Genomic DNA, 27,036 nt, shown 5'->3' with positions numbered 1-27,036 from the left:
CCTGGATATCATTCATTCACCCCTCAGTCTCCACAAAATGAGTAAAACTGAGTTTTAAATTCTGTCACCTCATATATCAGGGCCTTCGCTAAAAAACCTACTTACCTCACTTCTAACAAACTCAATATTAGAGTGCGATGCTAATAAGCAAAGTTTTAAGACTCTTGTCAAAAATTTACTCTTTGTGTGTATAAAATTTGTCACCAAACTTTCTCAAACTATCAAAAACTCTACCAGGATTAATAAGTTCCTTATTTCTAAGACAGGTATAATCCTAGGGCACTAGTCAGACCATAAAATGAATTATGTAAACTGCTCTCCTGATGCTTCCTTTTTATTCATTTACCCAACAACAAAAGTAGTCATCCAAACAAGTATTTTCAGGGCCCCACTTTGCGCAGGGCACTGTGTTGGCACAAAGGATGAAGAACTGAGAAACGCGATCCCGGCCCTCGAGGAGGGCCAGCCTAGTTAGGAAGAATAAGCCAACACAGTAATAAGCACATTGCAAGACAGCAGCTTTATAGAAAGGATTATCTTAGGTGAGCAACCTGAAGGGAAGCAGTGATTAGACCGACAAAAATGAAGAAATAAGGGGTTGTGGATGAAGTTCTTAAAAGGAGAGTGACACCAAACACAATGACTAGAATTTTGGCTTTGCAATGGGATAAAGAGTGATGCTTCTCCTTAACATGAAAAGCCAAGGGAGAAGCTGTTTTGAGATAAGGGCAAAGTTCAATTTTAGATATATTTGATTTAGGTGCTTGTGAGGCACCTGATTGGAGGTGTCCCACAGGGTAGGCGGGTTTGGGGTTCAAGAGCAAGAAGTAAGCAGGATGTATTGATTTGGAGCATCAGCAAAGCGATGGTAACCACTCAGGAAAGGTATCTCAGCATCTGTAATGAGTTGAGGAGTCTAACAGCAGAATGATGGGGAACCCTAACACTGAGGGACCAACCAGAATTAAAGAAGAGAAAACCAACTGCAAAGTGTTTAAGAAACTTGACTATGCCATGAGAGAGGGAACACAGACAGCAGAAGAAATGTTATTTTAAAATGAAAGTGAACGAGACAAATGTTGAGGACAAAGAACCAACAATTCCAGCAAAAGACACAGCAAGAACTGAGAGAGCTAAACCAATACTTGAAAAGCAAAGTTCTCAGATAGTGCAATTACACTGATTTTAATTTTCATATTTTGTGCTTCTCTGTAGTTTTTAACTTTGACCTATGAACATTCTGCCACAAAAAAAAAAAAAAAACCCATTCAAATTGTGGGAGTACCACACTGCCGAGAGCTTAAGGAAGAAACGGGTAATGGGCTCATAAAACTAATCTTACATAGGCGACGCCACCCTTAAAGCCACGATGAACCAGACACGAGAGCTGTTCCAAAGACTACGCAGCTCAGGGAAACAAATCTGCAGATAAAAGGTTAATTACTGCGCCTTTATTTTACAGTGATCCTAACTAGAATTTTATAAATACAGTTAGATAAAATTCTATCTAGGATCACTGTAAAATAAAGGCAGAGTAATTGAAGGGGCAAAAGTTAACAATTTAATCACAATGAAGACAAAATAATGATCATAATACCATGGCATAGAAACCAACGGGTTGTCAGAGCAAGAATAAGAACTGTACCCCTAAGGCGAGAATCTGTGTTTCTTCACCGTGTCCTAATTTATTCACTCACATACTCCTTACTCTCAACACTGGAGCCTTAGAACTGATAAAAACCCTCAACAATTGTGGGAAACCAAACCATCACAAAATGTCACCATTCGCTGACTCCTTTTCTTCTTACTCCTTTCACTTTGGACATTTCTAAAAATCTTCAAAATGGGAAAGTGAGCAGAGGCACACTTCCATTACTTCAACAAGTATTAATGTTTATAAATTGGACTACATATAGTCCCAAAGATACATGCAAAAACTATTTTCTCTAATAATCAATATTTTCTTATTGTAAAAAATATCACATAACAGCTATTGCTCTATTGAACCAATTCTGCAGAAATTTCTTATTCATTAAAGTTATGAATAAAATTCCTCAATTAAATATTAATTTAATGACAATAATATATAGACTACAAGTTTAATAAAAGCTTAATTTTTAGTAAAAACATCCCCTTAAATATTTTTACATAAAAAAATTAAGATAACTTCATTTATTGATACCAAAAACCTTCAGATCTCTTGTACTTTATAAAACCATTCAATCCAATGAGCTTTGTCCTTTTTGTTCCTCTACAGTACTTAGAACTTGCTGTGTCACCTACCATACTATTTGCTATGGATGTTCTTTCCTTCAACACATTTCTGACACCAGTAAAATCTACCAGCTATAGAGAAACAGAGCTATACAGGTTACTTCTTTTAAAGGTGGGGGAGGGAGGACACATTTCCATCTCTCTCTTTACTCACTACAAGTATTCACGCACTAGAGAATCTTCCGAAGGAGAGGCTGCACGGACTGCTGTGGTCCCCCCTCAGGTTCACCCATGCTGCTCTTAACAACTAAAAATTCAGAGGAAATGTTTAACAGATGGCGGGGTCCATCCTGAATAATTTAAAATTATTTACCGCATGTTGGTATTTAAGCATTCTTAGGAAGAAAACACTACATGTGCCGAGGCATGTATGCATGCATGTATGTGTGTACATATGTAGAGACAAACAGCAAAGTTTCTCTGGTTTTGTAAGGATAGCATATTACTAGCCCGATGTTTGGTTAAACCAACTATACATCTACTAATCCTCAACAGCCCTGTAAAGCCTAAATTCTAGAGTAATAACTAAATGAGTAAGTTAGTGAAGAAAGAAAGTAAAAGGAAAGGAAATGGAAACACACACCCTGGAGGTGAATTCCTCTCCTAAATGAGAATTCCAATATTTAAATGAAACATGGGAAACTAAAATTATTATAACGCTCTGGCTGGTGTGGCTCAGTCGTTGGAGCATCGTCCTGTAAAGCAAAAGATCGTGGGTTCTACTCCCAGTCAGGGCACATGCGTGGGTTGTGGGTCAGTCTCCCAGATCAACGTTTCTCTCTCACATTGAGTTTCTCTCCCCCTCTCTCTCTCTGCATCCCCCTTCCCCTCTCTCTAAAATCAATGAGCATGTCCTCAGGTGAGGATAAAAAAAAGTGTTATAATTTCCAGATTATTCTATATTTTAAGAAGCCAGCTACACAGAAGATACGTTTTGATTTTTTTTTATAGCATTTCTAACAAAGGACCATGCAATCATCTGACTAAAGGACACTTACAAGTTTTCTGATGAATGGTTCACCAACAGTTGTTATTATAAAAGAGTTTTCCCCCAAAAAGCATTAAGGAAATGGCAGAGAGTATGTTCGTGAGAGGCTGGCTCAGGATTCTCCCTGGAAAAGGGGAACATCAAGCTACAAACTGCAGCACAGCAATCAGACACAGCCCGTTCAAAAGAAACACAACCCATTTCCAATTTCAACAGAGTTGCAAATTTTCAAAAAGCAGAAAACCCTGGAATTGACTACTCATTTAACATTCGAAAGAATTTTATACGCTAAACCGCAGTTCATACTAATCACGTGACACTGAAGTAGCGAGCACTTCAGTCCACGGTGCTAGTAACTTTCACTGCCGTTTGAGAAGGACAGGTAGATTGATATACACTCTTCTCTTCCACAGTAACAGTATGACAGTATTCTCTTCATGGCTATTAGGGACAGGGCGTGTAAGATACCTTAAAACCCTAAGGAAAGTACTAAGAAATCTCTTTTAAAATGTGTCTTTTACTGAACTATTTTTAACCATGGGGAAAAAAACAAGTATCATATCAGATACAGTAAGAAACGGTAATGTATAAAAGTCAACATACTCCTCACCTGATGTTACAAACTCAAACAAGCCACTACCAAACCATCAACCTGAATGTATGAGTATCAATCAAGCCAGATTTTCTTCAGTAAGCAGTAGTGGAGCTTGTGGCAAAACAAAAAGCACATACTCCACCTGAAGACATTCAAATTAAATTTAAAAAACACTGTTGCAGAATCAAGACCGCCCACTTACAGTGTCTGTTTCTTTAGGAGGAAAAAAATCCCCAATACACAGTATGTCCTAATCTTAGTAAAAATGAGATTGGGGTGATCACTTCATAAGGTATGTAAATGGCTCATCGATACGTTGTGCACCTGAAACTAATATAATACTGTATGTCAATTGTAATTGGAAAATAAATTAATTTTAAAGAAGAAAATGAGCGAGTGCTAATATGCAAGTAAATCAAAAACTGTTCAAAGAAGTAGGCTCCCAGATAGGATTCCTAAGAGTATGTAAGTACAAAGTAATTACAAACAGAGAACTACAGTTTTAAGCAAAAATAAAACAAAATGGTATTTTAGAGTGAGGGAAAGAATCTGCAAAAGAACTTACCAAGTACAAAATTTTAAAAAGAAACGTATACACCCAAAGCAGTTCTCCAAGATATCAACATGTTAACTCAATATAAAAATGAAGTAGACAGAAACCCATAATTTCATAGTGTAATCTTTAAAATTAATACTAGTTACCAAATACTTTTCCCTTTTTTATTAAACAGACATCATGATTTTGAAATAGGTAAACAGGGGCTCTTAACTACTCTTGAAATCTTATGAATGCTACCTATCAGAAAAATTATCACATTATTAAACAGCACTATAATTCCTGAAAATCTTATTTATATAATTTAACACCTACTAAAATTTAACACATATTTAATAGGTCTGAATAATTCCTCAAATTCTTATTTCTATAATTTAAATCCTACTAAAACTTAAAATGTACTTAATAGGTCTGAAATAGGACATTTCTGCTACTGTTTTGTGAGCTGAAGACAATTACTACCCAAATACACAAATATAAAGACTGACAAAAAATTCAGTTTCTTCAATAAGAAATAAAATAAAATTTTCATATGAATAGCATGTTACCTCCTGGACATCCTCTGGATTTCTTCTTGAAACAACCTGAAACAAAACACATACAGAAATATCTAGTCATTATCAAAATTCAAGATTTCACATTTGTGTAATTACTCTCAACAATATTTTTATTAAAAATGCAATTTGCTTAAAGGAAAAGAAAATACCATATTATATCACTTACATGGAACTCAACTATATAACTTCGCTATCTAAAACATATACTAAAAAATTAAGCAAAAAGGCAGCTGAAATGAAGTCCACATGCTAAAGTTCACGTATTGCATTCACAAGAGAATGCCTTGGGCCTTCACCTTTACTTGACCTTATTCTACCAAACTTGTCTGACCCCTTCCCCTGCCTCCATAAAACTAGCAGCATAAAAATCGGGTGCATCTGGAAAAGTATACAGGGGACTGACTACTCTGTATTATTTCTTTTTTCTTTGTTGATGTTATTGTTTCCTCAGCTCTTTTATTTATTTTTATTTAATCTTTATTGAGTTTTTTCCATTATCATTTAGCCCCCTTACCCTCCCCTTCCCCAGCAGTCACTACACTGTTGTCCACGTCCAGGAGTCCTTTTTGCTCAGTCCCTCCACCCCTAACCTCCCCCACCCCGTCTGATTCCTATGTCACTGCACTAAAAACACAATCACTCGCCAGACACCTTACGGAGTCCAACCACTTGGCACCCCACCATAAAGGATTACTCAGTAGTCCCGCCTGTGTAATTTCATTTAAATAAGTTAAGGATGTGACCTCTGAAATGGAAACTGAAAACCCAAAAGGACTAAGATAACATGAGTTGAGCCCAAATATCCATTAGTAACAACTCTTTCTAACTCTGTAATTCTCTTCAGCAGAACTGCAAAATTGATGAAAAATAAGAACAGCAATCAGAAATCTGAGAAAGAATAAGATCATACTAAAAATGAACAAATTTGAAATCTCAGATTCTCTCAACAATATCAACTCTAACACAAAACTACTTAAATTCACACTGATAGAGATTGCTAATATTTAGTAATTTTGTTGAATTTCAATGTTTTGTCATAAAATTCAAGCAACAAATTCCACAAAAGTTGGAATTTAAAGCAGTGACATCTTCCATTGAAAGTTCATAAATTTCCGTTGCAAGCCTTAACTACCAATGGCTCAGTAAGTACAATATATACACATACATATTTATAACTTCAGAAGTCTCAAGATGTATATACATAGAGAGAGAGAATTCTACTGCCAAGTCCTCTTGAAAATCATTACCCAAAAGCAGTGCTTCACAAACCATGCCACATGGAATGCCAGTATTCCTTAAAATCAGTGATCTCAGAGGATTAATGAGGAACTCAGGTAAACAAAGTTTACCTTTGTTTAAAAAAGAAACACATAATATGTGTTTATTATGCCTAGCGAATCTCCAAAAAGAAGGTGTCTGGTATTTCCCAATGTCATCTATCCATTCAACTTATCTTCATCATGGTGTTTATTTATTATTTTATTTATTTAGTGCAACACTTACTAAAATTTGGAGCACAGCTGAGAAATGCTGCTGCAATGTTTGCAGTCCATCTGCCTCTGTTAACACCAAAAGCAAATTCTAAATTTAGGAAAACAAGTAAGGTACCTATCTCTTGCTGTGCTAAGACATTACATCCTTTCCTTCACTCATTCGTCACAACAATGCTGCCTGGTAGGCTGAGACAGTCAAGGCCCACGAGCATACAGGGACATACTAATCGTATCAATTGGTAACAGCAGGACTGGAGCTCACAATTCTGATTCCAAACAAAGTGCTCTTTCCAAGACATAACTAAACCAGCCCTCCTGGATTAAAATTCCAAATATGTGAGAATCATTCCTAATGCCTGTTAGGTAAATCCATTTTGTCTTTACAAAGAAATGCACATCAACCAAAATACAGAAGTTGAAGAAGCACTTTTGCAAACAGAAAGAATTAAGAAGAAAGAAATTTGAATACGAGCTCTGGCACTAGCCATGAACTGCTTTTTTACCTGAAGTTCAGTAATCAACCAAAAAAAAAAAAGTAATGTTTACATGAGCCCTCTTGCCTATCCTTAAAACAAAAAACAAACACCAGACATTATAGCTTGGGGCCTAGCTCAGGCCCATAACAATCCACAGATCATATGTTATTAAGTCCTCTAAATCCTTTGCAGCATGCTAACTCATATTACCTACTTAACAAATATTACTAAGTGTCCTTAAAAGTCAAGTCAAAAACTCTCTTCTACCTAATTACCATTATGATAATTTGAAATCACCCTCTCAACTCTGATATATTCGAAAGAACATTCTTCATAAGATCAAGAAATAGCTACTAGAAAACCAAACTATAAAAATTATTCAAATCTAACTACTATACTTCCTGCCCCAAAAAAGCACAAAGTAAGTCCATTTAGAAATGAGTAGTTAAATGTATATTTTAAGAAGGTACCTTTATGAGCAATTTATTATTTCAAGTCTCTAATGACTATTTCATTTGGTGTTAAACTGCTACCGTAAGGTAATAAAAGAGCTAAGAGGACAAAGTGTTTACAAAAGTAACATATTTTTTTAAAAAGTAGGTGTCAAGGCACAAATAATCAAACATGAAGAAAGAAAGGGGGGCATGCCCGTTCTTCATTTCCCAAAGACAGACTCTTCCAGTGCAGGACAGGCGTAACAGGGCACACAAATGTGAGGCTGCACCGTACTGCACATTTCCCACGGTGGTGATTAGGACACTGAACGGCACATTCATCGATGTGATACGTGCAAATCTGAATTTCAGACCTCTGACTTTCATAAAATCCATATACTTCCATATAAATATACTGACACCTTTAAACTGCATTTCATACACACAAAAACAGAATTCTGGCAAGAAGAATCGGTACCACGAAGCACTCAGCTCACAGACAAACATCCCATTACCAAACTCAACCTCCCTCCCACCCCATCACCTACATCTCAGCTCCTCTCTCCCTCTTCTCCCTACAGAGCTGCAGGTGTCACTGGCTGGCAAGAATATTTGGGCTGGTTATCACCCGCCAGCCAGGTAGTCTGATCCCAGGAGACAGCACCTGCACAAACCCTAATTAGACATTCTGTATTTTTAGTTCTCTGGAGAGGAGGAACTCCCACATCAGATAAGTCAATGGGACAAATTTTAGACACTTTCTGACAAGTTTTTATGAAAATAATACACTGAAAGTAAGAAACTGCAGCTTTCTACATTATTAAAATCCCAAAACCTCCTGAGAGAATAAAGAAACTAACAGCAAGTTACCTCCAGATATATAATAAATGTTTGCTGAGTTGTTTTCTCACTTCAAATTTTACCAATTAGTAAAGCACCACTCTAAGGTAAACTATTTTCCAACCAAAGTTCAAGGAAATCAAAATCCTTAAGGTTAAAAAAAGTTTGTAGTTTAACATAAAAACTTAATATCTAGGCATATAGGTTGTCAATAAACAAGATGTAAACAAAAACTTTTTAAACTCACTAAAATTTTTGGTCTATGAGATAATGTTCTACTAAACAACATTAAGAGTCAAAAACAAAGAAAGGGCAGATAAAAAGAATTTGGAAAAAATTAAACTTGAGAGCCATTATTTTTCAAAAATGTTAAGCATAAATACATTTTAAAACAAACTAATAGCCCTCCCTACCCCCATAATTACTCTATTTGCTAAAAATACCTCCAGATTACACCAAAACCAAGTATTTCTTCAAGAAGTCTTTTTGGAGCTACTGTTTAAACAAATGAACACTAATACTCTCACTGCTTTAATACTGGGCATTTGTAATAATATGAGAGGTTAAGGGTTTAAAATTTAGTGAGTTCTTTTATCCCTTTAAGTGACTTGAGAGTTCCAAGATGGCAGAAGAGTAAGTGGAAGCTACACGAACCTCCTCCCAGGACCAATCTCTAATAACAACTGCACTGGAGAGAAATCATCCTATATAACCAACCTAACACAAGCTGGAGAGAAGCCTCATTACCAAGAACAGACAGAAGAAACCACTGCACTACAACAAGTCTGGTAGGGAGTGCAGAGGAGGTACAAGAGGGCTGGCTGGGCTCCCGTGGGTGGCAGCTGAAGTTCCGGAGGGATATTTCAGCGGCCACGGGTTCCCAAACATGTGTGGGGCCTAAACCTGAAGCTGAGCTCCCCAGCCTACAGCACCAGAGCCAGAAAGGATCCCAAATAACCTAAAGGTATGAAAAGCAGCAGGGTTTCCGTCTACCAAGGAAAGAAGGCTGGAGATGCAGACAGCCTCTTAAAGAGTGAATGCAAAAAATTTCATTTGCAGCCACTTACCCTGGGCTCCCGCAGAAGGAGGGCAGAGTGGACGCGAGACGCTTGAGGAAAGTCTGGGGTTGGTGGCTCTAAAGAGAGAACTGAAGGAACAGTTGCCAGGTTCCCTGTGCTGAGTCATTCCCCATGCTGCAGAAGCAGCTTTCTCAGGCAGGGAGAGCACTCCTCTCTGAAAGGCATTAGGCTGAGGTGAGCAACAGTCACACCCGCAGGAATTACTTTGCCCCATCCTGCAGACCTTAAACTGGGCTGCTGATAACAGCTTGATTAGTTTTAAACCCACAGGTTTTGATGGCTGATTAGTTTAACAACTAAGGCAGAAAACACAAAGCAGCAGCCAAAATGGAAAGACAGAGAATTAGACCCCAAATGAAAGAACAAGAGAATTCTCCACAAGAACTAGATGGAATGGAGGCAAGCAATTTATCAGATAGAGAGTTTAGAGTAATGATTATACGGATACTCAACAGCATGAAAAAAGACATAGAAACCATAAAAAAAGACCAACCAGTCAGAAATAAAGAATGCAATATCTGAAATAAATAATACGCTGGAAGAAATAAACAGTAGGTTGGATGAAGCAGAGGATCGAATCAGTGATTTAGAAGACAAGGAAGAAAAAAAACACCCAGGCAGAGTGGCAAAAAGAAAAAGAATTTTTTTAAAATGAGAACAGCTTAAGAAACATTCTGGACAACATGAAGCATAACAACATCCGCATTATGACACCCAAATCATGGGAACACCAGAGAAGAGCGCGAGCAAGGGACTGAGAACCCGTTTAAAGAAATAATGACGGAAAACTTCCCTAATCTAATGAAGGAAAAAGACACACAAGTCCAGGAAGCTCAGACAGTCCCAAACAAGACAGACCCAAAGAGGCCTACACCAAGACACATCACAATTAAAATGATATGGAGAGAATCCTAAAAGCTGCAAGAGCAGAGCAGGTAGTTACCTACAAGGGAGCACCAATTACACTGTCATCTGATTGCTCAACAGAATCATTTCAGGCCAGAAGGGAGTGGCATGAAATATTCAAGGTGATGAGAAGCAAGGACCTACAAACAAGGCTACTATACCCAGCAAGGCTATCATTTAAAATCAAAGGAGAAATAAGGAGCTTCCCAGACAAGAAAAAGCTAAAGGAATTTGTTAACAACAAACTAGTACTTCAACAAATGTTAAAGGGATTGCTTTAAGAAGAAGAAAAAGAAAAACAACAGAGGAAAACAGTCTAACAATAAAAAGGCACTACATAAGTACCTATCGATAATCACCTTAAATGTAAATGGCTTAAATGCTCCAACCAAAAGACAGAGGGTAGCTGAAAGGATAACAAAACAAGACCCATATATATGCTGCCTCCAAGAGATCCATCTCAGGTCAAAAGACACACATAGACTAAAAGTAAAGGGATGGAAAAAGATATTTCATGCAAATGGAAAAGAAAAAACAGCTGGGGTAGCAGTACTTATAGCTGACAAAATAGACTTTAAAACCAAGGTTATAGTAACAGACAAAGAAGGGCTCTACATAATGATAAAGGGAACAAACCAACAAAAGGATATAACCCTAGTAAACATCTAAGCACCCAACACAGGAGCACCTAAATATGTGAAGCAAATCTTGATGTACATAAAGGGAAACATCAACAGAAATACAGTTATGGTCAGGGATTTTAACGCCCCAGTGATTTCAATGGATAGATCTTTTTTTTTAAAGATTTTATTTATTTTATTTTTAGACAGAGGGGAAGAGAGGGAGAAAAGCATCAATGTGTGGTTGCCAGTCACATGCTCCTGTACTGGGGACCTGGCCCACAACCCAGGCATGTGCCCTGACTAGGAATCAAACTGGCGACCCTTTGGTTTGCAGGCTGGTGCTCAATCCACTGAGCCACACCACCCAGGGCCAATGTTGATTTTTCTTTGAGACAGAAAATCAACAAAGAGACAGCAGCCTTAAATAACAGACTAGATCAAATGGATTTGATTGATGCCTTCAGAGTGTTTCACCCCAAAGCAGAGAATACACATACATTTCAAGTGTACCTGGAACATTTTCTAGGATATACCACATGTTAGGACACAAAACAAATCTCAATAAATTTAAGAAGACTAAAATCATATCAAGCTCTTCTCTGACCACAATGCTATGAAACTAGAAATCAAACACAAGAACACTGAAAAACACAAAAAGACATGGAAGTTTAATAATATGTTATTAAACAATGAGTGCATCAACAGGATCAAGGAAGAAATCTAACGGTACCTTGAAACAAATGAAGATGAGAACACAACAATCCAAAATCTGTGGGACACGGGGAAAGCAATCCTAAGAGGGAAATTCATAGCATTACAGGCCTATCTCAAAAGATAAGAAAAGCTCAAATAAACAATCTAACTTAACACTTAAAGGAACTTGAAAAAGAGCAAGAGACAAAGCCCAAAGCGAGCAGAGGTATGGAAATAATAAAGATCAGAGCAGAAATAAAGCAGAGTCTAAAAAAAGATACAAAAGATCAATGAATCCAAGAGCTAGTTTTTTTAAAAGATAAACAAGATTGACAAACCTTCAACCAGACTCATCATGAAAAAAAAAAGACAGGACCCAAATAACTAAAATCAGATATGAAAGAGGAAAAATAACAAATGACACCAAAGAAATACAAAGGATTTTAAGAAAATATTATGAACATAATCAATAGAAGAAAAAAGCAAACAAAATACAACCAGAGACATTGAGGTTGGGAACAGTCTAGCAGTGGCCAGGGGGGGAGTGGGGTGGGGACAGTGGGAAGAGGGGATTGCAGGAACTATTATAAAGGACACATGGGCAAAATCGGGGGGGATGGTGGGGGTGGGGGAGGGAGGTGGGTTCAGCTGGGGTGGGAGGGAGGGAAGGGGAGAAAAGGCATACAACTGTAATTGAATAACAATAAAAATTAAAAATATATATATTATGAACAACTATATGCCAACAAACTGGACAACCTGGACAAAATGGATGAATTCCTACAAACATACAATTTTCCAAAACTAAGTCAGGAAGAATGAGAGAATTCTGAATAGACTGCTTACACTTAGTGAAATTGAAGCAGTAATCAAAAAACTACCAACACAGAAAAAGCCCTGAACTAGCTGGCTTCACAGGTGAATTTTACCAAGCATTCCAAGAACTAACACCTCTCCTTTTCAAACTATTTCAAAAAATTCAAGAGGAGGGAAGGCTCCCAAGTTCATTTCACAAGGCCAGCATTATCTTATTTCTAAAACCAGATAAAGACGCTACAAACAGAAAATTAAGGGCCAGCATCATTGATGAACATAGACACTAAAATTCTCAACAAAATATTAGCAAACTGAATACAGCAAAGCATCAAAGAGATCATATACCATGATCAAGTGGGATTTATTCCAGGAATGCAAAGTTAGTACATTTGCAAATCAATAAATGTGATTCACCACATAAACAAACTGAAGGATAAAAACCATGTGATCTTATCAATAGATGCAGAAAAAGCATCTGATAAAATCCAGCATCCATTTATGATAAAAACTCTCAGCAAAGTGGGAATAGAGGGAACATACCTAAACATAACGAAGGCCATATACGACAAACCCAGAGTCAGCAACATACTCAATGGGCAAAAACTACAAGTGTTCTAAGATCAGGAACAAGAAAGGGATGTCCGCTTTTACCTCTCTTATTCAACACAGTACTGGAAGTCCACCCACAGCAATCAGAAAAGAAGATGAAATAAAAGGCATCCAAACTGGAAAGGAAGAAGTAAAACTGTCTTTGTTTACAGATGACATGATACTGTATGTAGAGAACCCCAAAGATTCCACCAAGAAACTACTAGAACTGATAAGTGAATTCAGCAAAGTAGCAGGATACAAAATCACTATCCATAAATCAGTTGCATTTTTATATGCCAATAACAAACTAACGGAAAGGAAAATTAAGAAAACAATCCCATTCACAATTGCTTCAAATAGAATAATACCCAGGAATAAACCCAACCAAGGATATAAAAGACCTGTACTTGGAAAATTATAAGACACTGAAGAAAGAAATTGAAGAAGATACAAGTGGAAGCACATACTATGTTCATGCACAGGAAGAATTAACATCATTAAAATGTCTGTATTACCCAAAGCAATCTATAGATTCAATGCAATTCCTATCAAGATTCCAATAACATATTTCGGAGAACTAGAACAAATACTTCAAAAATTTACACCACAAAATGCTGCACATAGCAACAGCGATCCTGAGAAAGAACAAAGTTGGAGGAATCACACTACCTAATGTCAAACTACTCTATGGGGCCACAGTAACCAAAACAGGATGGTACTGGCATAGAAACAGACACATAGATCAATGGAACAGAATAGAGAGACATGAAATAAACCCAAACCTTTATAGTCAATTAATATTCAACAGAGGAAGAAAGCACATACAATGGGCCAAAGATAGTTTACTCAATAAATGGTGTTGGGAAAATTGGACAGATATATGCAGAAAAATAAAACTAGACCACCTTCTTATGCCACACACAAGAATGAATTCAAATGGATTAAAGACTTAAATGTTACACATGAAACCATAAAAATCCTAGAAGAAAAAATAGGCAGCAAACTCTCAGATGTTGCTTATAGCAATATTTTATCAGATATATCTCCCCAGGCAGGGAAACAAAAGAAAAAACAAATGGAACTACATCAAACTAAAAAGGTTTTGTACAGCAAAGGAAAACATCAACAAAATAAAAAGAAAACCTGCATAAAGGGAGAAATATTCACCAACATATCTGATGAGGGATTAATATTCAAAATTTATAAGGTACTTACAAAACTGAACACCAACAAAACAAACAACCCAATTAAAAAATAGACGAAGAGCCCTGGCTGGTGTGGCTCAGTGGACTGAGTGCCAGCCTGTGAATCAAAGGATCACCAGTTCGATCCCCAGTCACGGCACATGCCTGGGCTGGAGGCCAGGTCCCCAGTAGCGGTTGTGTAAGAGGCAACCACACATTGATGCTTCTCTTCCTCTCCTTCTCCCTACATTCCCCTCTCTAAAAGTAAATAAATAAAATCTTTAGAAAAAAAAATAGGCAAAGGACCTGAATGGACACTTCTCCAAGGAGGACATACAGATGGCTAATACAGATGACATACATATGAAAGGATGCTCAACATCACTAATCATCAGAGAAATGCAAATTAAAACCACAATGAGATACCATCTCACACCTGTCAGAATAGCTATCCTTGATAAATCAGCAAACAACAAGAGCTGGCAAGGATGTGGAGAAAGGAGAACTCTTTTGCACAACTGGTGGGAATGCAGACTGGTGCAGCCACTGTGGAAATAGTATGGAGATATCTCAAAAAATTAAAAATCAATCTGCCTTTTGATCCAGTGATCCCACTTCTGGGAATATATCTGAAGGAACTCAAAACACTAATTCAAAAGAACATAAACACACCTATGTTCACTGCGGCATTATTTATAATCACCAAGATATGGAAGCAGCCCAAGTGTCCATCAGTAGATGAGTGGAGAAAACAACTATGGGGCATTTACACAATGGAATACTACTCAGCCGTAAAAAAGAAGAAAATTTTACCCTTTGTGACAGTATGGATGGGCCTGAAGAACATTATGCTGAGTGAAATAAGCCAGCCAGAGAAAGACAAATACCATATGATTTCACTCATATGGAGAATCTAATGAACAAACTGAACTAACAAGCAAAATATAGACAGACTCATAGAAAGAGAGCAGGATGAGAGCTAAGCAGGGGTGGAAGTTAGGTGGTAGCGAGATTGAGCAAAAACCAAAAAGGACTCATGGACATGGACAACAGTGTGGCAATTGTGGAGGGGGTGGGGTTGTAAGGGGACTAAATGGTAATGAAAAAATACAATTAAAATATCAAAACTGTAATTGAACAAAAATTTTTTTAATTAAAACAGTAAAAAAGCAATGGTTATAAGCATGCTCAAGGAACTTAATAAGAACTTAAATAGCATAAAAAAGAACATAGAAACTATAAAAGAGAACCAATGAAAAATGAAGACTACAATAACTGAAACGAAGAATATACTAAAAGGAATCAACAACAGAACAGATGAGGCAGAGGATAAATCAGCGATTTGGAAGACACATTAATAAAAACACCCAATGAAAGCAGCAAAAAGAATAAAGGATTTTTAAAAATTAAGACAGTTTAAGTGACCTCTGGGACAACATCAAGAGTAAACATTCGCATCATAGAGGCACCAGAAAGAGAAGAGAAAAGGCAAGTATTGAGAACCCTTTTAAACAAAAAATGCCTGAAAACTTCCCTAACTTGGAGAAGGAAAAAGAACACAAGACCAGGAAGTGCAGAGAGTCCCAAACAAGATGAACCCTGAAGAGGCCCACACCAAGACACATCATAATTAAAATGTCAAAGTTTAAAGACAAAGAGAGAATCTTAAAAGCAGCAGAGAAAAGCAGTTAGTTACATATAAGGGAGCTCCCACAGACTGTCAGCTGATTTCTCAACAGAAACTTTGCAGGCCAGAAGGGGTTGGAACAAAAGACTCAAAGTGATGAAAAGCTAGGGCCTACAACCAAGATTGTTCTACCCAACAAAGCTATCATTCAGAATTGAAGGACAGAGTTTCCTAGACAAGAAAAAGCTAAAGGATTTCATCACTGCCAAACCAGTATTACAAGAAATGTTAAAGGGTCTTCTTTAAGAAGGAAAAAAAATCAAAAATATGAATAACAACATGGCAATAAATACATTTCTAACAACAACTGCTTTAAATACAAATGGATTAAATGCTTCAGTCATAAAACACAGGATGGCTACATGAATAAGAAACAAGACCCTTCCATATGCTGTCTACAAGAGACTCAGTTCAGATCGAAAGACACACACAGGCTAAAAGTAAGGAATGGAAAAATATATTTCATGAAAATGGAAACAAAGAAACAAAAAAAAGCTAGCATAGCAATACTTATACCAGACAAAACAGACATTAAAACAAAGGCAAAGAAGACTCACCCATTACACTTCTGGGTATTTATCCAAAGAAACCCGAAACAGTACACAGAAAAGACACATGCATCCCTATGTTCATTGCAGCATTACTTACAATAGCCAAGCTATGGGAAGTAACCTAAGTGACTCAGCCATAAAAAAGAATAAAATCTTGCCATCTGCAACAACATGGATGGACCTAGAAGGTACTGTGCTGAATGAAATAAGTCGGACAGAGACAACTGCCATATGACTTCACCTATAAGTGGAATCTAACAAACAAAATAAACGACCAAGCAGAATATAAATAGACTCATACAGAGAACATTTAGACATTTGCCAGTTGAGAGGGAGGTTGGAGGGATGTGTGAAAAAGGTGAAGGAATTGAGAAGGACAAATTGGTATTTATAGAACAGTCACAGGGATGTAAAGTAGAGCAGAGGGAATACAGTCAATAATATTGTAACAACTACATATGGTGTCAGATGGACACTAGATTTATCAGGGAATACCACTTTGTAAGTTATCCGAGTGACTAATCACTGGGTTATACACCTAAAACTAATATCATATTGAAGGTTAACTGTAAATGAAAAATAAAAAATTATTTTTTAAAAAAGACAGTAAAAAGCTACAGTATACAAAGCTATATGCTATTGAGAAATAAAAGCACATGTCCATACAAACACTTGTATACAATGTTCATAACAGCTGTCTTCATAACAACCAAACACTGCAAACAACCCAAATGCCCACCAAAAAGGTGAACGGATTAACTGTAATACAACCATACAATGGAATGAATACTGGTCAGCAATAAAAAAGATGAATCTCAAAAATCATGCTGAGTTAAAGAAGCCAAACGACCCCCCAAAAAATGCAAATTGTGTAATTCCAATTATACAAAATTCTAGAAAACACAACCAAGTCTATGACAAAAAGATGACCAGTGGTTGCCTAGGGACAGATGCTGGAGAGAGGGGACTGAGTGCAAAGGAGCTTGGGAAAACTTCTGCCGTGATCACTGTGGTGGTGTTTACACAACTATGTACATTTGTCCAAACTCATCAAACTGTACACTTAAAACTGTTGAATTTTTATAGTGTATAAATTATGCCTCAACGTAAACAAAATAAAGTCACGAGGCAACACTGTGTCTTCTATAAAGGTACACCTTCTGCTTTTCATATTCACGGAAAGAATGCAGACAAGAACTACTCCTCACTCAATGTTGTCGAGAAAGCTTTATTACAACATGAGAATTTTGAAAACTCAGCATGATGAAACAACCCAAAACTGCTAATGGTTCTTTTATATCTCTGTCTCCTTCACCTAAAGACTCACAGAAACCTACAAAAGAGTTTTTCGATTCTGAAAAGACATACTTATTCTAGGTAAAATTTAATAAGCAACAGAGGTTAACTAGGAAATCTGTTAACAAGCTTATAACTGGCCACAAGGTTATTACCTAAACCTGCAAAGTTCCAGGTAACTGTGTTTAAAAAAAAAAATAGAAAAGAGATTTAAGAGGATGCAAGAGCTTTCATGCTAAAATCTATGCAAAATTTAACAATGGTATTTCCAAGGATTCTAATTCTACTCCTACATAAAGAACCCTGCAAGGATGAAGAATATAGAGATTATTCCTCAAAGCTGAAAGTAAGGAAACAAACATAGAGAAGACATCCCTAATTTTTCTCTCATGAAGTTCTCTCAGGAGGGTACTGTTTACTTGGTTAATTCTTCTGGGGAAAGATGTTTTTCTCCTTAAGTCTCAAAAACTAATACATATTTACTTGTTTTATAATATTAAGCACATATACTTTTTAAGTATACCTTCATGTTGACCCTCAAACATTAAAATTACAATCTGCAACATAAGCAATAAATGAGGACAAAGAGAAGAAAGACAATGTAAGCAATTTTCAAGTTCAAAAAACCACAGCAATATGTAGCATGCATATAATATGGACTTGGTTAGTCTGAGGCAATGTGCTACTTTATGTTCTAATTTATGTTGTCGAAAAAGTTAGTTCAATAAATAGCTCACAGCTGACAAAAAGCTATTTAAGATCTGAATTGGGTTAACCTTGCCTTTTGTAAAGTAAGAATACTAGCAATTATCATACGGCGTGTTTGCTCTCCAAGTTGCACACATATTTATCCCTTCAAGCCTTTATGGGCTCTATCCCTTCTACCTATCCTTCCACCTAGGCTGCCCTCTCCTTCTATTCCACTCGGCTGGATTTTTCCCATCTTTGACCTCCTGTCTTAATTGGTACATGTTCCCTGATCCCTTGAGCCAGAAGCAATCTCTGTCTTCTGAAATCCCATAGCTCTTTCCTAGTCTCTTAAAGCACTTAACACTTTCAGTCTTGTACAAATCCAGAAAACTCTCTTCTAGGAGTATTTTTGAAAGAAAGGTCCATGCTTTATTCAGCCCTGTATACCTCATATCACTTAGTGCCTGGAATTAAACATATATTGGGTGTGCTGCCTAGAACAGAGAGGGAAACGTTCAACAATGTTTCTTAGGCATGCGTGCCCTACACTGCCTTAAACAAACACCAATGATAGAGACCAGTTTTAGATGCAGTAGAGACACAGACCTATAAACAGATTGATACAATGTAACTACAGTGTTATAATAAGGGATGAACAGGGTGCTATGAGGGGAACATTACATATATTGAAAATTGTTCTAATTCCATAAATCATATTAGGAAACTAAGTCTAGATTTTTGAAGAGCCCAATGACTATGAAGGTTTCAAAATTGCTATAATAAGGGCCCCTTAATCTTAAAAAATATTTCTTACACTACAGCTATACAACCACCTTACTTGCAAACAGGGCATAGCAAATTTCCCTCTGTTCTCAGTGCAGCCCTCTGCCAGGCCTGGTCTTACTATCTTTAAACAAACTTGCTCATCCCATACTGCTCACGTCTGTCTCAGCTGTGCGCCATTTCCATAAACCATGCCTCATTCTTCTCAAGACCTCCTTCGTGAGCTCTCTGTCACACATTACTACATCTTCCAAATGTATATCATATTATTACTACTATCTGTACCTTTCCTTTTTAACAATGAATGATAATAATAAAGTTAATTCGTAACTTTTTATATAATTTGGAGGTAGGCAGAAGTGGCCTCGAATCCCAGATGGGCCACTGACCTGCAATGTAAAGTTGGGCAAGTTACAAAACTTCCTTCAACCTCAGTTTCCTCATCATTAAAATTAGGATTAACTTGGGTGTTGTGTACAAAATGCCTAATATACATGCATACTCATACATGCATACATTGCACACATATAGACTTAATTATTCTATTCTTTATTTTCCAAGAAAAGAGATACAAACCCTCTTTAAAAGGAGCAAGAGCAATGAAACATAAAGTGGGTACTAAAAATTGGACCGGTTAAGTTAATACAAAGGAGACTCACAGCCTTTAAATGGACCCTCAAGACAACTCACACAAGACACTTCCAATATAATTTCTCATATGTCTCCTACCGTAAACCATGAAAAACTCAAAGGCAAAGACAGAAAAAGGTCCTACTGGTGGCCCTAACACTGACATCCCTCTCAAGAGTCTGTCTGCCTCGGTGCTAAAAATGACGCTGTATAAAATGGTCGAGAGAAGCAGTATTATCTATTACATAAATAAAATAATACATAAATTATTTCTCTAATCTGCATATCCCTCGGAAGCAAGCGAAACCACTTCTGCAAATTTCAGCCTCAGAAGAGAAAGTCCCAATGGGATGGAGGCTGAGCCATCAATTGAATCCACCTCTGCAGCCCTCGGGAACGGAAACACAACCTCCCGTGGAGTCCCGAGCATCCCACATTAAGCCCCCACCCCAGCCTTCCTGGAGCCCCCACCTCCGACGCACTCCCTGCACTACCGCACCCAGTCCCGCCTCGGCTCTGACCTGGGCTCAGGTACCCCCACACCAGGGTCCCCACCCCAGCCCCTCGCGTCCCAATTCTGGATCCTCCCCACGCCTGACACCAGCACTCACCCGGGCGGTGACCTTATACACCGTGTAGCCCCTTGGGTGTCGCTGAGGCTCTGTGACAGTGTAGAAACGGGCCAGGTCGGCACCCCGCTCCCGGGGAGAGGTCATCCTCCCGCCGCCTCTGCCGCCGCCGCCTGCCGGGGACCATCAGGGCAACCCGGCGCCGAGGCTCTCCGGGCTCCCCGAACGGCGGCGAAGCGGCGGCCCAGCGACTTGGGGGCGGTGGCTCCGCCGCGGCACCTCCCACGGCTCTGCTTCCGGGTCGGCAGAGAAGCTTCCGGGTCAGGCAGCATCTGGCGTCTAGGGGAAAAGAGACGCCGTGTTAGATTCTGAACCGCGTGCAGGCCTGGGTTTGGCAAGTCGGCGAGGACGACGTGGTCATACCGCTGCTCTCGTCACCGCGGAGAACTGAGCCATCTCCACTAAGTCTCCTGTGCGCCAGCTCGGTCACCTTCTAGATTTCGTGACAGCTGTTGTAGCCACAGCACTCCCCTGACAGCTTGGTCCTCCACCCCCCTGCCCAGCCTGTGCACACTCTTAATTAAGGGATGGAGAGATGCGCCGGCCGAGCATCTTCTTTCCCTCCCGACGCACGCTCTATCGTTTTAAAGGCCCACAACAACACTGAGCTCTCGGCAGACATAAGCCTTCCTTCTCTCAATCTGGAATCCTGTCCATATGTGCACCTGTCTTTCTACCTCTACAGCAAGCTTAACCCTAGAGCAGTCTTAAAATTCATCCCCTCATATTCTAAAAGCAGGAGTCTGCGTCTGGCTGGGGGGAAAGAAATCACATGAGCTCTCAAAATTATGAAGATAAGAGTTTCCGGTTTCGATCGATTGCTATCCCCAGCTTAGTGATTCCCTTACCTTTTCCTTGATCAGGATTCTTTCTCATTCCCCATAACAGCCATTCCAAGTGTTTGCCATTTTCTTCAGTCCTCTATTCCTCTTGTCTTGCCTCCCTACCCTTTGCCCTCTGCCCCCACTTCTTTCTGGGGGCGGGGGGGGGGGGGGAAGAATCCCTCAGTAACAAGTAATCCCTCCATGCTTTCACATTTCTGTTCTGATCTGAGATGTAGACGTTGCTCTTCCTTATTTTTAAGACTGATCACTCCCCTTGTGCACTGAAACCTATCCCCTTTGGCAGAGACTGTTTCATCAATGACATCCCAACTCTGCTTTCTGTACCTTTAATCCCTTCCTCACCACTGGCTCCATCTCTGCCTACATATACATAAATCTATCGTTCATTCATTAAACTTGAACTCATCACCCACTTTGCACCAGGCATCATGTTCATTGGGCACTGGAGTTACAAAGAGGGTCCCTGTTCCAAGTGCCATCTAGTAGGAAAAAACAGGGAACAATTAAAATATATTGCAACAAGTACCATGGCAGATGAATATATTGAGTGCTATCCAGCACAGTTAATTCAGAATGGAAGATTAGCTAAGGTTTTCTGATAGAGGGGAAACTGTGACTGAATTGTGAAACAGACAGGAAATAGCCAAGCAGTGAACTCTGGGGACGGAAGAGAATTTCATTTCCAGAGTTGTCACATTGTTATGTCCAAAATGTCCAGTTTTCAACAAAAATTGTGAAGCATCCTAAAACATAAAGAAGGCATGGCCCACAATTAGGAAAACAGCAATCAATAAAAACCATGAGAAAGCCTAAATATCGGACTTTATCAAAGATTTTTTTTTTAGAATTTAAAAATAGTGTTTTATTTTTTATTTATTTTTATTTTTATTGTTATTCAAGTACAGTTGTATGCATTGAAGAAGAAATGGGCAGACAAAGATTTTAAATAAGCTATTTTAAGCATGTTCAAAGAGCTAAAAGAAAGCAAGTCTAAATTGGCCAAAGCCAAACCAAAACTGGCTCGGAAAAAAGAGAAAATCCAAATAGGGTTATAAAAAGCAAAATTATTGAATCAGTAGTTAATTAGTGGTGATGATTGCACACCCCTGTGAATATACTAAAAACCATTGAATTATACACTTTAAAATCGTTAAAATGGTGAATTCTATGTTGTATAAATTTTATCTCAATTTAAAAAATGTTTACACTGAGATACCACCTTAGAACTACAATAATGGCTACATTTCTTCAAGGTGACTCTACACAATGTTAATAAGGACAGGAGTTCCAGTTGAAACTTTCACAGGTTGCCAGTGGGAATTCAAAATGATACAGCCACATTGGGAAACAGTTCAGCAGTTTCTTACTGTACAAACAGACACTTACCAGACGTCCTGGCGATCTCATACCTAGGTACTTACTCAAAAGGAATAAAAATATGTGTCCATATAAAGACCTACATGTGAATATTCATAGCAGCTTTATTCATAATCGTCAAATGCCCGCCTAACAGAATGCAGTACCAGGATGACTAACGTAAAAAATACTGATAATAACAACAATTTCACTCCTGGATATAGGCCCAAGAGAAATGAGTAGGTATGCCCATTAACAAAAGACACATTATAAAAAAATGTTCTAAGTATGATTATTCATAAGGTCCAAAAAGTTGACACAACCCAAGTGTCAATCAGCAGTAAAATGGGTAAGTTAAATGTGGTATAAAATCACACTATGGGATATACACAGCAGTGAAAAAGGATCAACTCCTCCTACATTCATCAACAAGGATAAATATTACAACATAATGTTGAGCATAAGAAACCATGTATAAGAGTACATAGTCTATGATTCCATTCATACAAAGTTCAAGAACAATTAAAACAAATCTATGGTGATAGAAGATAGTGGCTTTCCATAGAATGGGGGGTGGAGGAGTGAAAGCTATAATGGGAATTGCCTGGGAAGCATGGGGGAGACTTCTGGGATGCTGAAGAAGTTCTTAATCTAGTCAGTGGTTACATAAGCATGCATATATGAAAACATGTATCAAGCTAAACATTTAAGATTTATGCACTTTACTGTGTGTATGTTGTACCCCAATTAATACATGTTTTTAAAATTAAGAAAATAAAAACTACCCTGGTCTTCCTAGCCCCCTCCAATTCATCCTTCATATTTCCATTAAAATTATGCATTTCTAAAGCGTATGTCATTATGTTACGCTATAAAAGTCTTCATTGGGTTCTGTGGCCATGATTGCTTTGTCATCGTTTTTAGGATCCACCTTATCTGGTCCCTGCTCAATTGTCAGTCTCATTTCTCTGGGGTTCAGCCAAGCCCTTTGCAATTTGCACCTCCAGATCTTCGAGCCATCTGTTTCTTTTGAAATCCACCCCAGCCTTCAGGAATCAGCTCTCTCAAAGACTAATTTCTCTCTGAAGCCCTCTTTAACAGACCCATCTTTTTTTTCAGAGGATTAGATGCTCCTTCCCTGCTGCTCCCACATCTCTCTTCCACATCTCAACTACAGAACCTATTCCAGGGCCATGATGTTTATGTCGGCTAATTTAGGACAAGCTTTAATCCACTACCCTATGAGCTCCCTAAAGGCAGGAACTGTGCTTCCTTTGTATTCCTACCCCTAGTATCTGTTGCAGTGGACAGAAGATAAGAGGTATTTGCAGAATGCATGAACTCCAACGTTCTAAAGATTCTTTTCCTCTCAATCAAATTAAATATATTGTGATAATTATTTGTTTTATCTTCTTCGCCAAAGTCATTGACATATAACTAGTGATAAGAGCTCCTGACCAAAATGAAATAACAAATGTACCTATGTTAAACTCATACATGTATTATCAGTCAGAAGCAAAGAAACGCAAGGTTTTGGGAAACCTTTGCTTCCTTGTTGCAGACTTTCCTTCAATTTCGATTCCATTTTTCAAAATACTGTAGTAGCTCAAAGACTTTCTTAAATCTTTTTTTTTGGCCTCTTGGATCCCAGATTGCCCAGGTTTAAGTAACTATTGATGAACTAAAGATTCAGTGAAGAGAATAAAGTGATACATAATTTACACTTTGATGTTAGCCTTCATGAAGAACGTACACGGCTGCCAGCTAATGTCTCCTTTTGGCATTGGGCAGAGTGAAAATACTTGGTAAAGGGACCGTCAAACAACCATTTATTTATTCATTATGCAGACTGACAAAAGACGTGGTTTCTCTCCCCAAGTGGGTATCAGACAACCACAAAAAAAAGTGTTGCTGTTTCTTTCATGCAGCTTTTTCATGCTTTCATGTGCTGTCCCATTTCTTAGCCTCTTCTCCTCCACATCCAAGGAACCTTGCTGAGACCTGCCCTTGCTCTTGCACGCCTTCCCAGCAAGATAACTCTAAGGGCCCTAGAACAGACCAAGGTGGGCAGCAAGATTATTTGTCAGAACTGAGCTCAAGTCCATCATATCCACAACTGTCTACACTATAGTAACTCACAAATCTGCAATGCTCCCAGTCCAGGAATAAGAAAAGGATTAGGGGGTGGAGGGAAGAGAAGGGCTAACCCCAAGTTTGCATCCTGACTACCAGGTTCCATTATTTCTTTGTAATCCTTACCAGAGGATATCTCTATTGATTTTAGAGAGAGAAACATTGAAGTGAGAGAAAAGCATCAATTGGCTGCCTACCATACACTCCCTGACCCGGGATGGAACTCGCAACCTTTTGGTGTAGGGGATGATGCTCCGACCAAATGAGTTACCCAGCCAGGACCTATCTTTATTTTAAAAGCCTGGACAACAAGATTTTTTATTTAATCAGCCCACACAGGTTAAGAAATAAATGAGAAATTGTATCAAGGCCTGGGTGCCGTACTGTTTTCATGGAGGGCCATCGCAGGACTTATACCCATGGAGGATTACAAGGGTATAAGCTTTCCAGACTGATTTACCAACTACTGTGACTACTAACTACCCATCAATCTGCCCTGTTCCAAATTAAATCTTTAATTTGCCACTACTCCAGCGGACTCAGATGTAATATTAGGCTGGAAAATTGAGGCACAGTGTGGAAAAAGAAAAGGATTCCACAGCCATGAGGAATTAGGAAACCACTGCCCCAGACTGCAAGGCTCTGCAGGGAACGATGTCTCCATGACAACCTGGGACATTTTTGAGAGAGTTGGTAGATTATACAGAAACGTTTTCCTGAGTTTGGAGGTTGAGAGTGAAGTATAACATGTGTAGGAGTTGAAAGACATTTCACATTTGAATTTTAATCCTTATTTTTTTAGTTTTCCCTTGCAGTCCATATGTTGCCACATCTGTTCTTTAAGAGCAAAAGGGCAAAAATAATATTTTACCCTATGTTTACATATAAATGTTGGGTGTGTGTGTATACGATTATGTAACTTCATTAATTGGGAGGTTTTCCTTAGAAATGGTACAGGTTACAGGAACTACTATAAAGGACACATGGACAAAACCAAGGGGGAGGGTGGGGGTGGGGGAGGGAGGTGGGTTCAGCTGGGGTGGGGTGGAGGGATGGGGAGAAAAGGCATACAACTGTAATTGAATAACAATAAAAAATAAAAAAAAAGAAATGGTACAGGTTTTTTGAAGAACGGAAGAAATTTGTATCGATCAATAGTTCAAAATAGGTTTTTATACATTAGCATACCCATTCAATGCTAAAAAACCTCACTTTATATATTGAATCTACACTATATTTCTTTTCATTTGATTTTGTAACATATTATCTTCTGTTTTTAATTTCCTCTGACAGTTTCCCAAAGGATCTGCATAAAGTTCTGTTATATGTACATTATCTAATCATTGTATGATAGTTTCTTTAACCAATCTTATGTATTTACGTTTGTTTTGCATACAAGGTTGATGTAAAATAAAACATTTCCGCCTCTCTGTGTCTTATTACAGATTCTTCACAGCTATTATTTTATTTAATCTTCGCAATGTTTCATAAGTATTATTATCTCCATTTATGCACAAGTGCAGAATGGTGAAAAATTTAGTTGCCCAAAGTGCATGTTCCCTGCTGAGGTCTAAGGGAGCAAAGCTCTGCCTTCTTGTTTCAGCTCTCACACTGTAAACAAGTATCCTCTCCACAGTCTATTTAGCGCCACGTTTTTCACATTTCTGTGTTTTGTGTTGGTGACTTGTCTGTTTAAAATGGCCCCGAGGGTAGCGCTGAAGGGCTACCTAATGTTCCTAAGTGCCAGAAGTCTGGGATGTTCCCCCACGGAAAAACTGCACGTGTTAGATAAGCTTCGTTCAGGCAGGAGTTACAGTGCTATTCGCCATAAAGTCAATGTTAGTGAATAGAAAATATGTATTAAAGCATCTTTAAACCAAAACACATATAAAATAAGGTTATGTATTGATTAGGTGACTGAAGTGTTGTGACCAGTTCACGGGTACCTAGCCTCGTCTATTCCTGTAGGAGCAATGGTTCCATATTGGCTAATTCAGTGTTGGCAGTAAAACATAACTATTATAAATAACGGGAATCGACTATATTTATAAGAAAGGAAAAGGTGTTCTTCAAATGCATCTGATTTCCGTATTAACCCAAGAGGGTAAAAAAAAAAGCCTTCCCAAGAAATCACTCCACTGCTCTCCCGAAGAGCCTGTAACATAACAGTGGTGGTCCTGCCTCCCAGCATCCTTTGCCCCTCTGCTTTCTCGACTCTAGTGCAATTCCGTCTCCTGGATGAAGTCTCCACTTAAATAATGCTTTCCAAGAATCTATACTCGTATACCAGATTTGATACAGATGGACACACAAGACATAAGTACATTTAAA

At 38.3% G+C, this 27,036-nt stretch overlaps 1 protein-coding gene across 4 annotated transcripts in view; it reads right to left on the bottom strand.

The window, feature by feature from the left end:
• RPS6KC1 (ribosomal protein S6 kinase C1) overlaps positions 1-20,604 on the bottom strand; it is a 147,466-nt gene extending 126,862 nt beyond the window's left edge. The window contains exons 1-2 of one of the 4 annotated variants that reach the window (XM_024552435.4): positions 20,354-20,604; positions 4,962-4,997 (exon numbers count right to left, since the gene is read on the bottom strand). In XM_024552435.4, the coding sequence (XP_024408203.2) occupies positions 4,962-4,997; positions 20,354-20,458 (141 nt within the window). In that variant the 5' untranslated portion in view covers positions 20,459-20,604. Of the gene's footprint in view, positions 1-4,961; positions 4,998-9,280; positions 9,372-20,353 lie in introns of those variants that run through there. The other 3 variants (XM_024552442.4, XM_071220014.1, XM_053914516.2) reach the window with 3 other exon arrangements.
• Positions 20,605-27,036: the final 6,432 nt, after the last annotated feature.

Source organism: Desmodus rotundus, chromosome 12, assembly GCF_022682495.2.
Source record: "Desmodus rotundus isolate HL8 chromosome 12, HLdesRot8A.1, whole genome shotgun sequence".
Taxonomy (NCBI): Eukaryota; Metazoa; Chordata; class Mammalia; order Chiroptera; family Phyllostomidae; genus Desmodus; species Desmodus rotundus.
The sequence above is the reverse complement of the archived record's forward strand: the minus strand, read 5'-3'. Positions and strand labels throughout refer to the sequence as shown.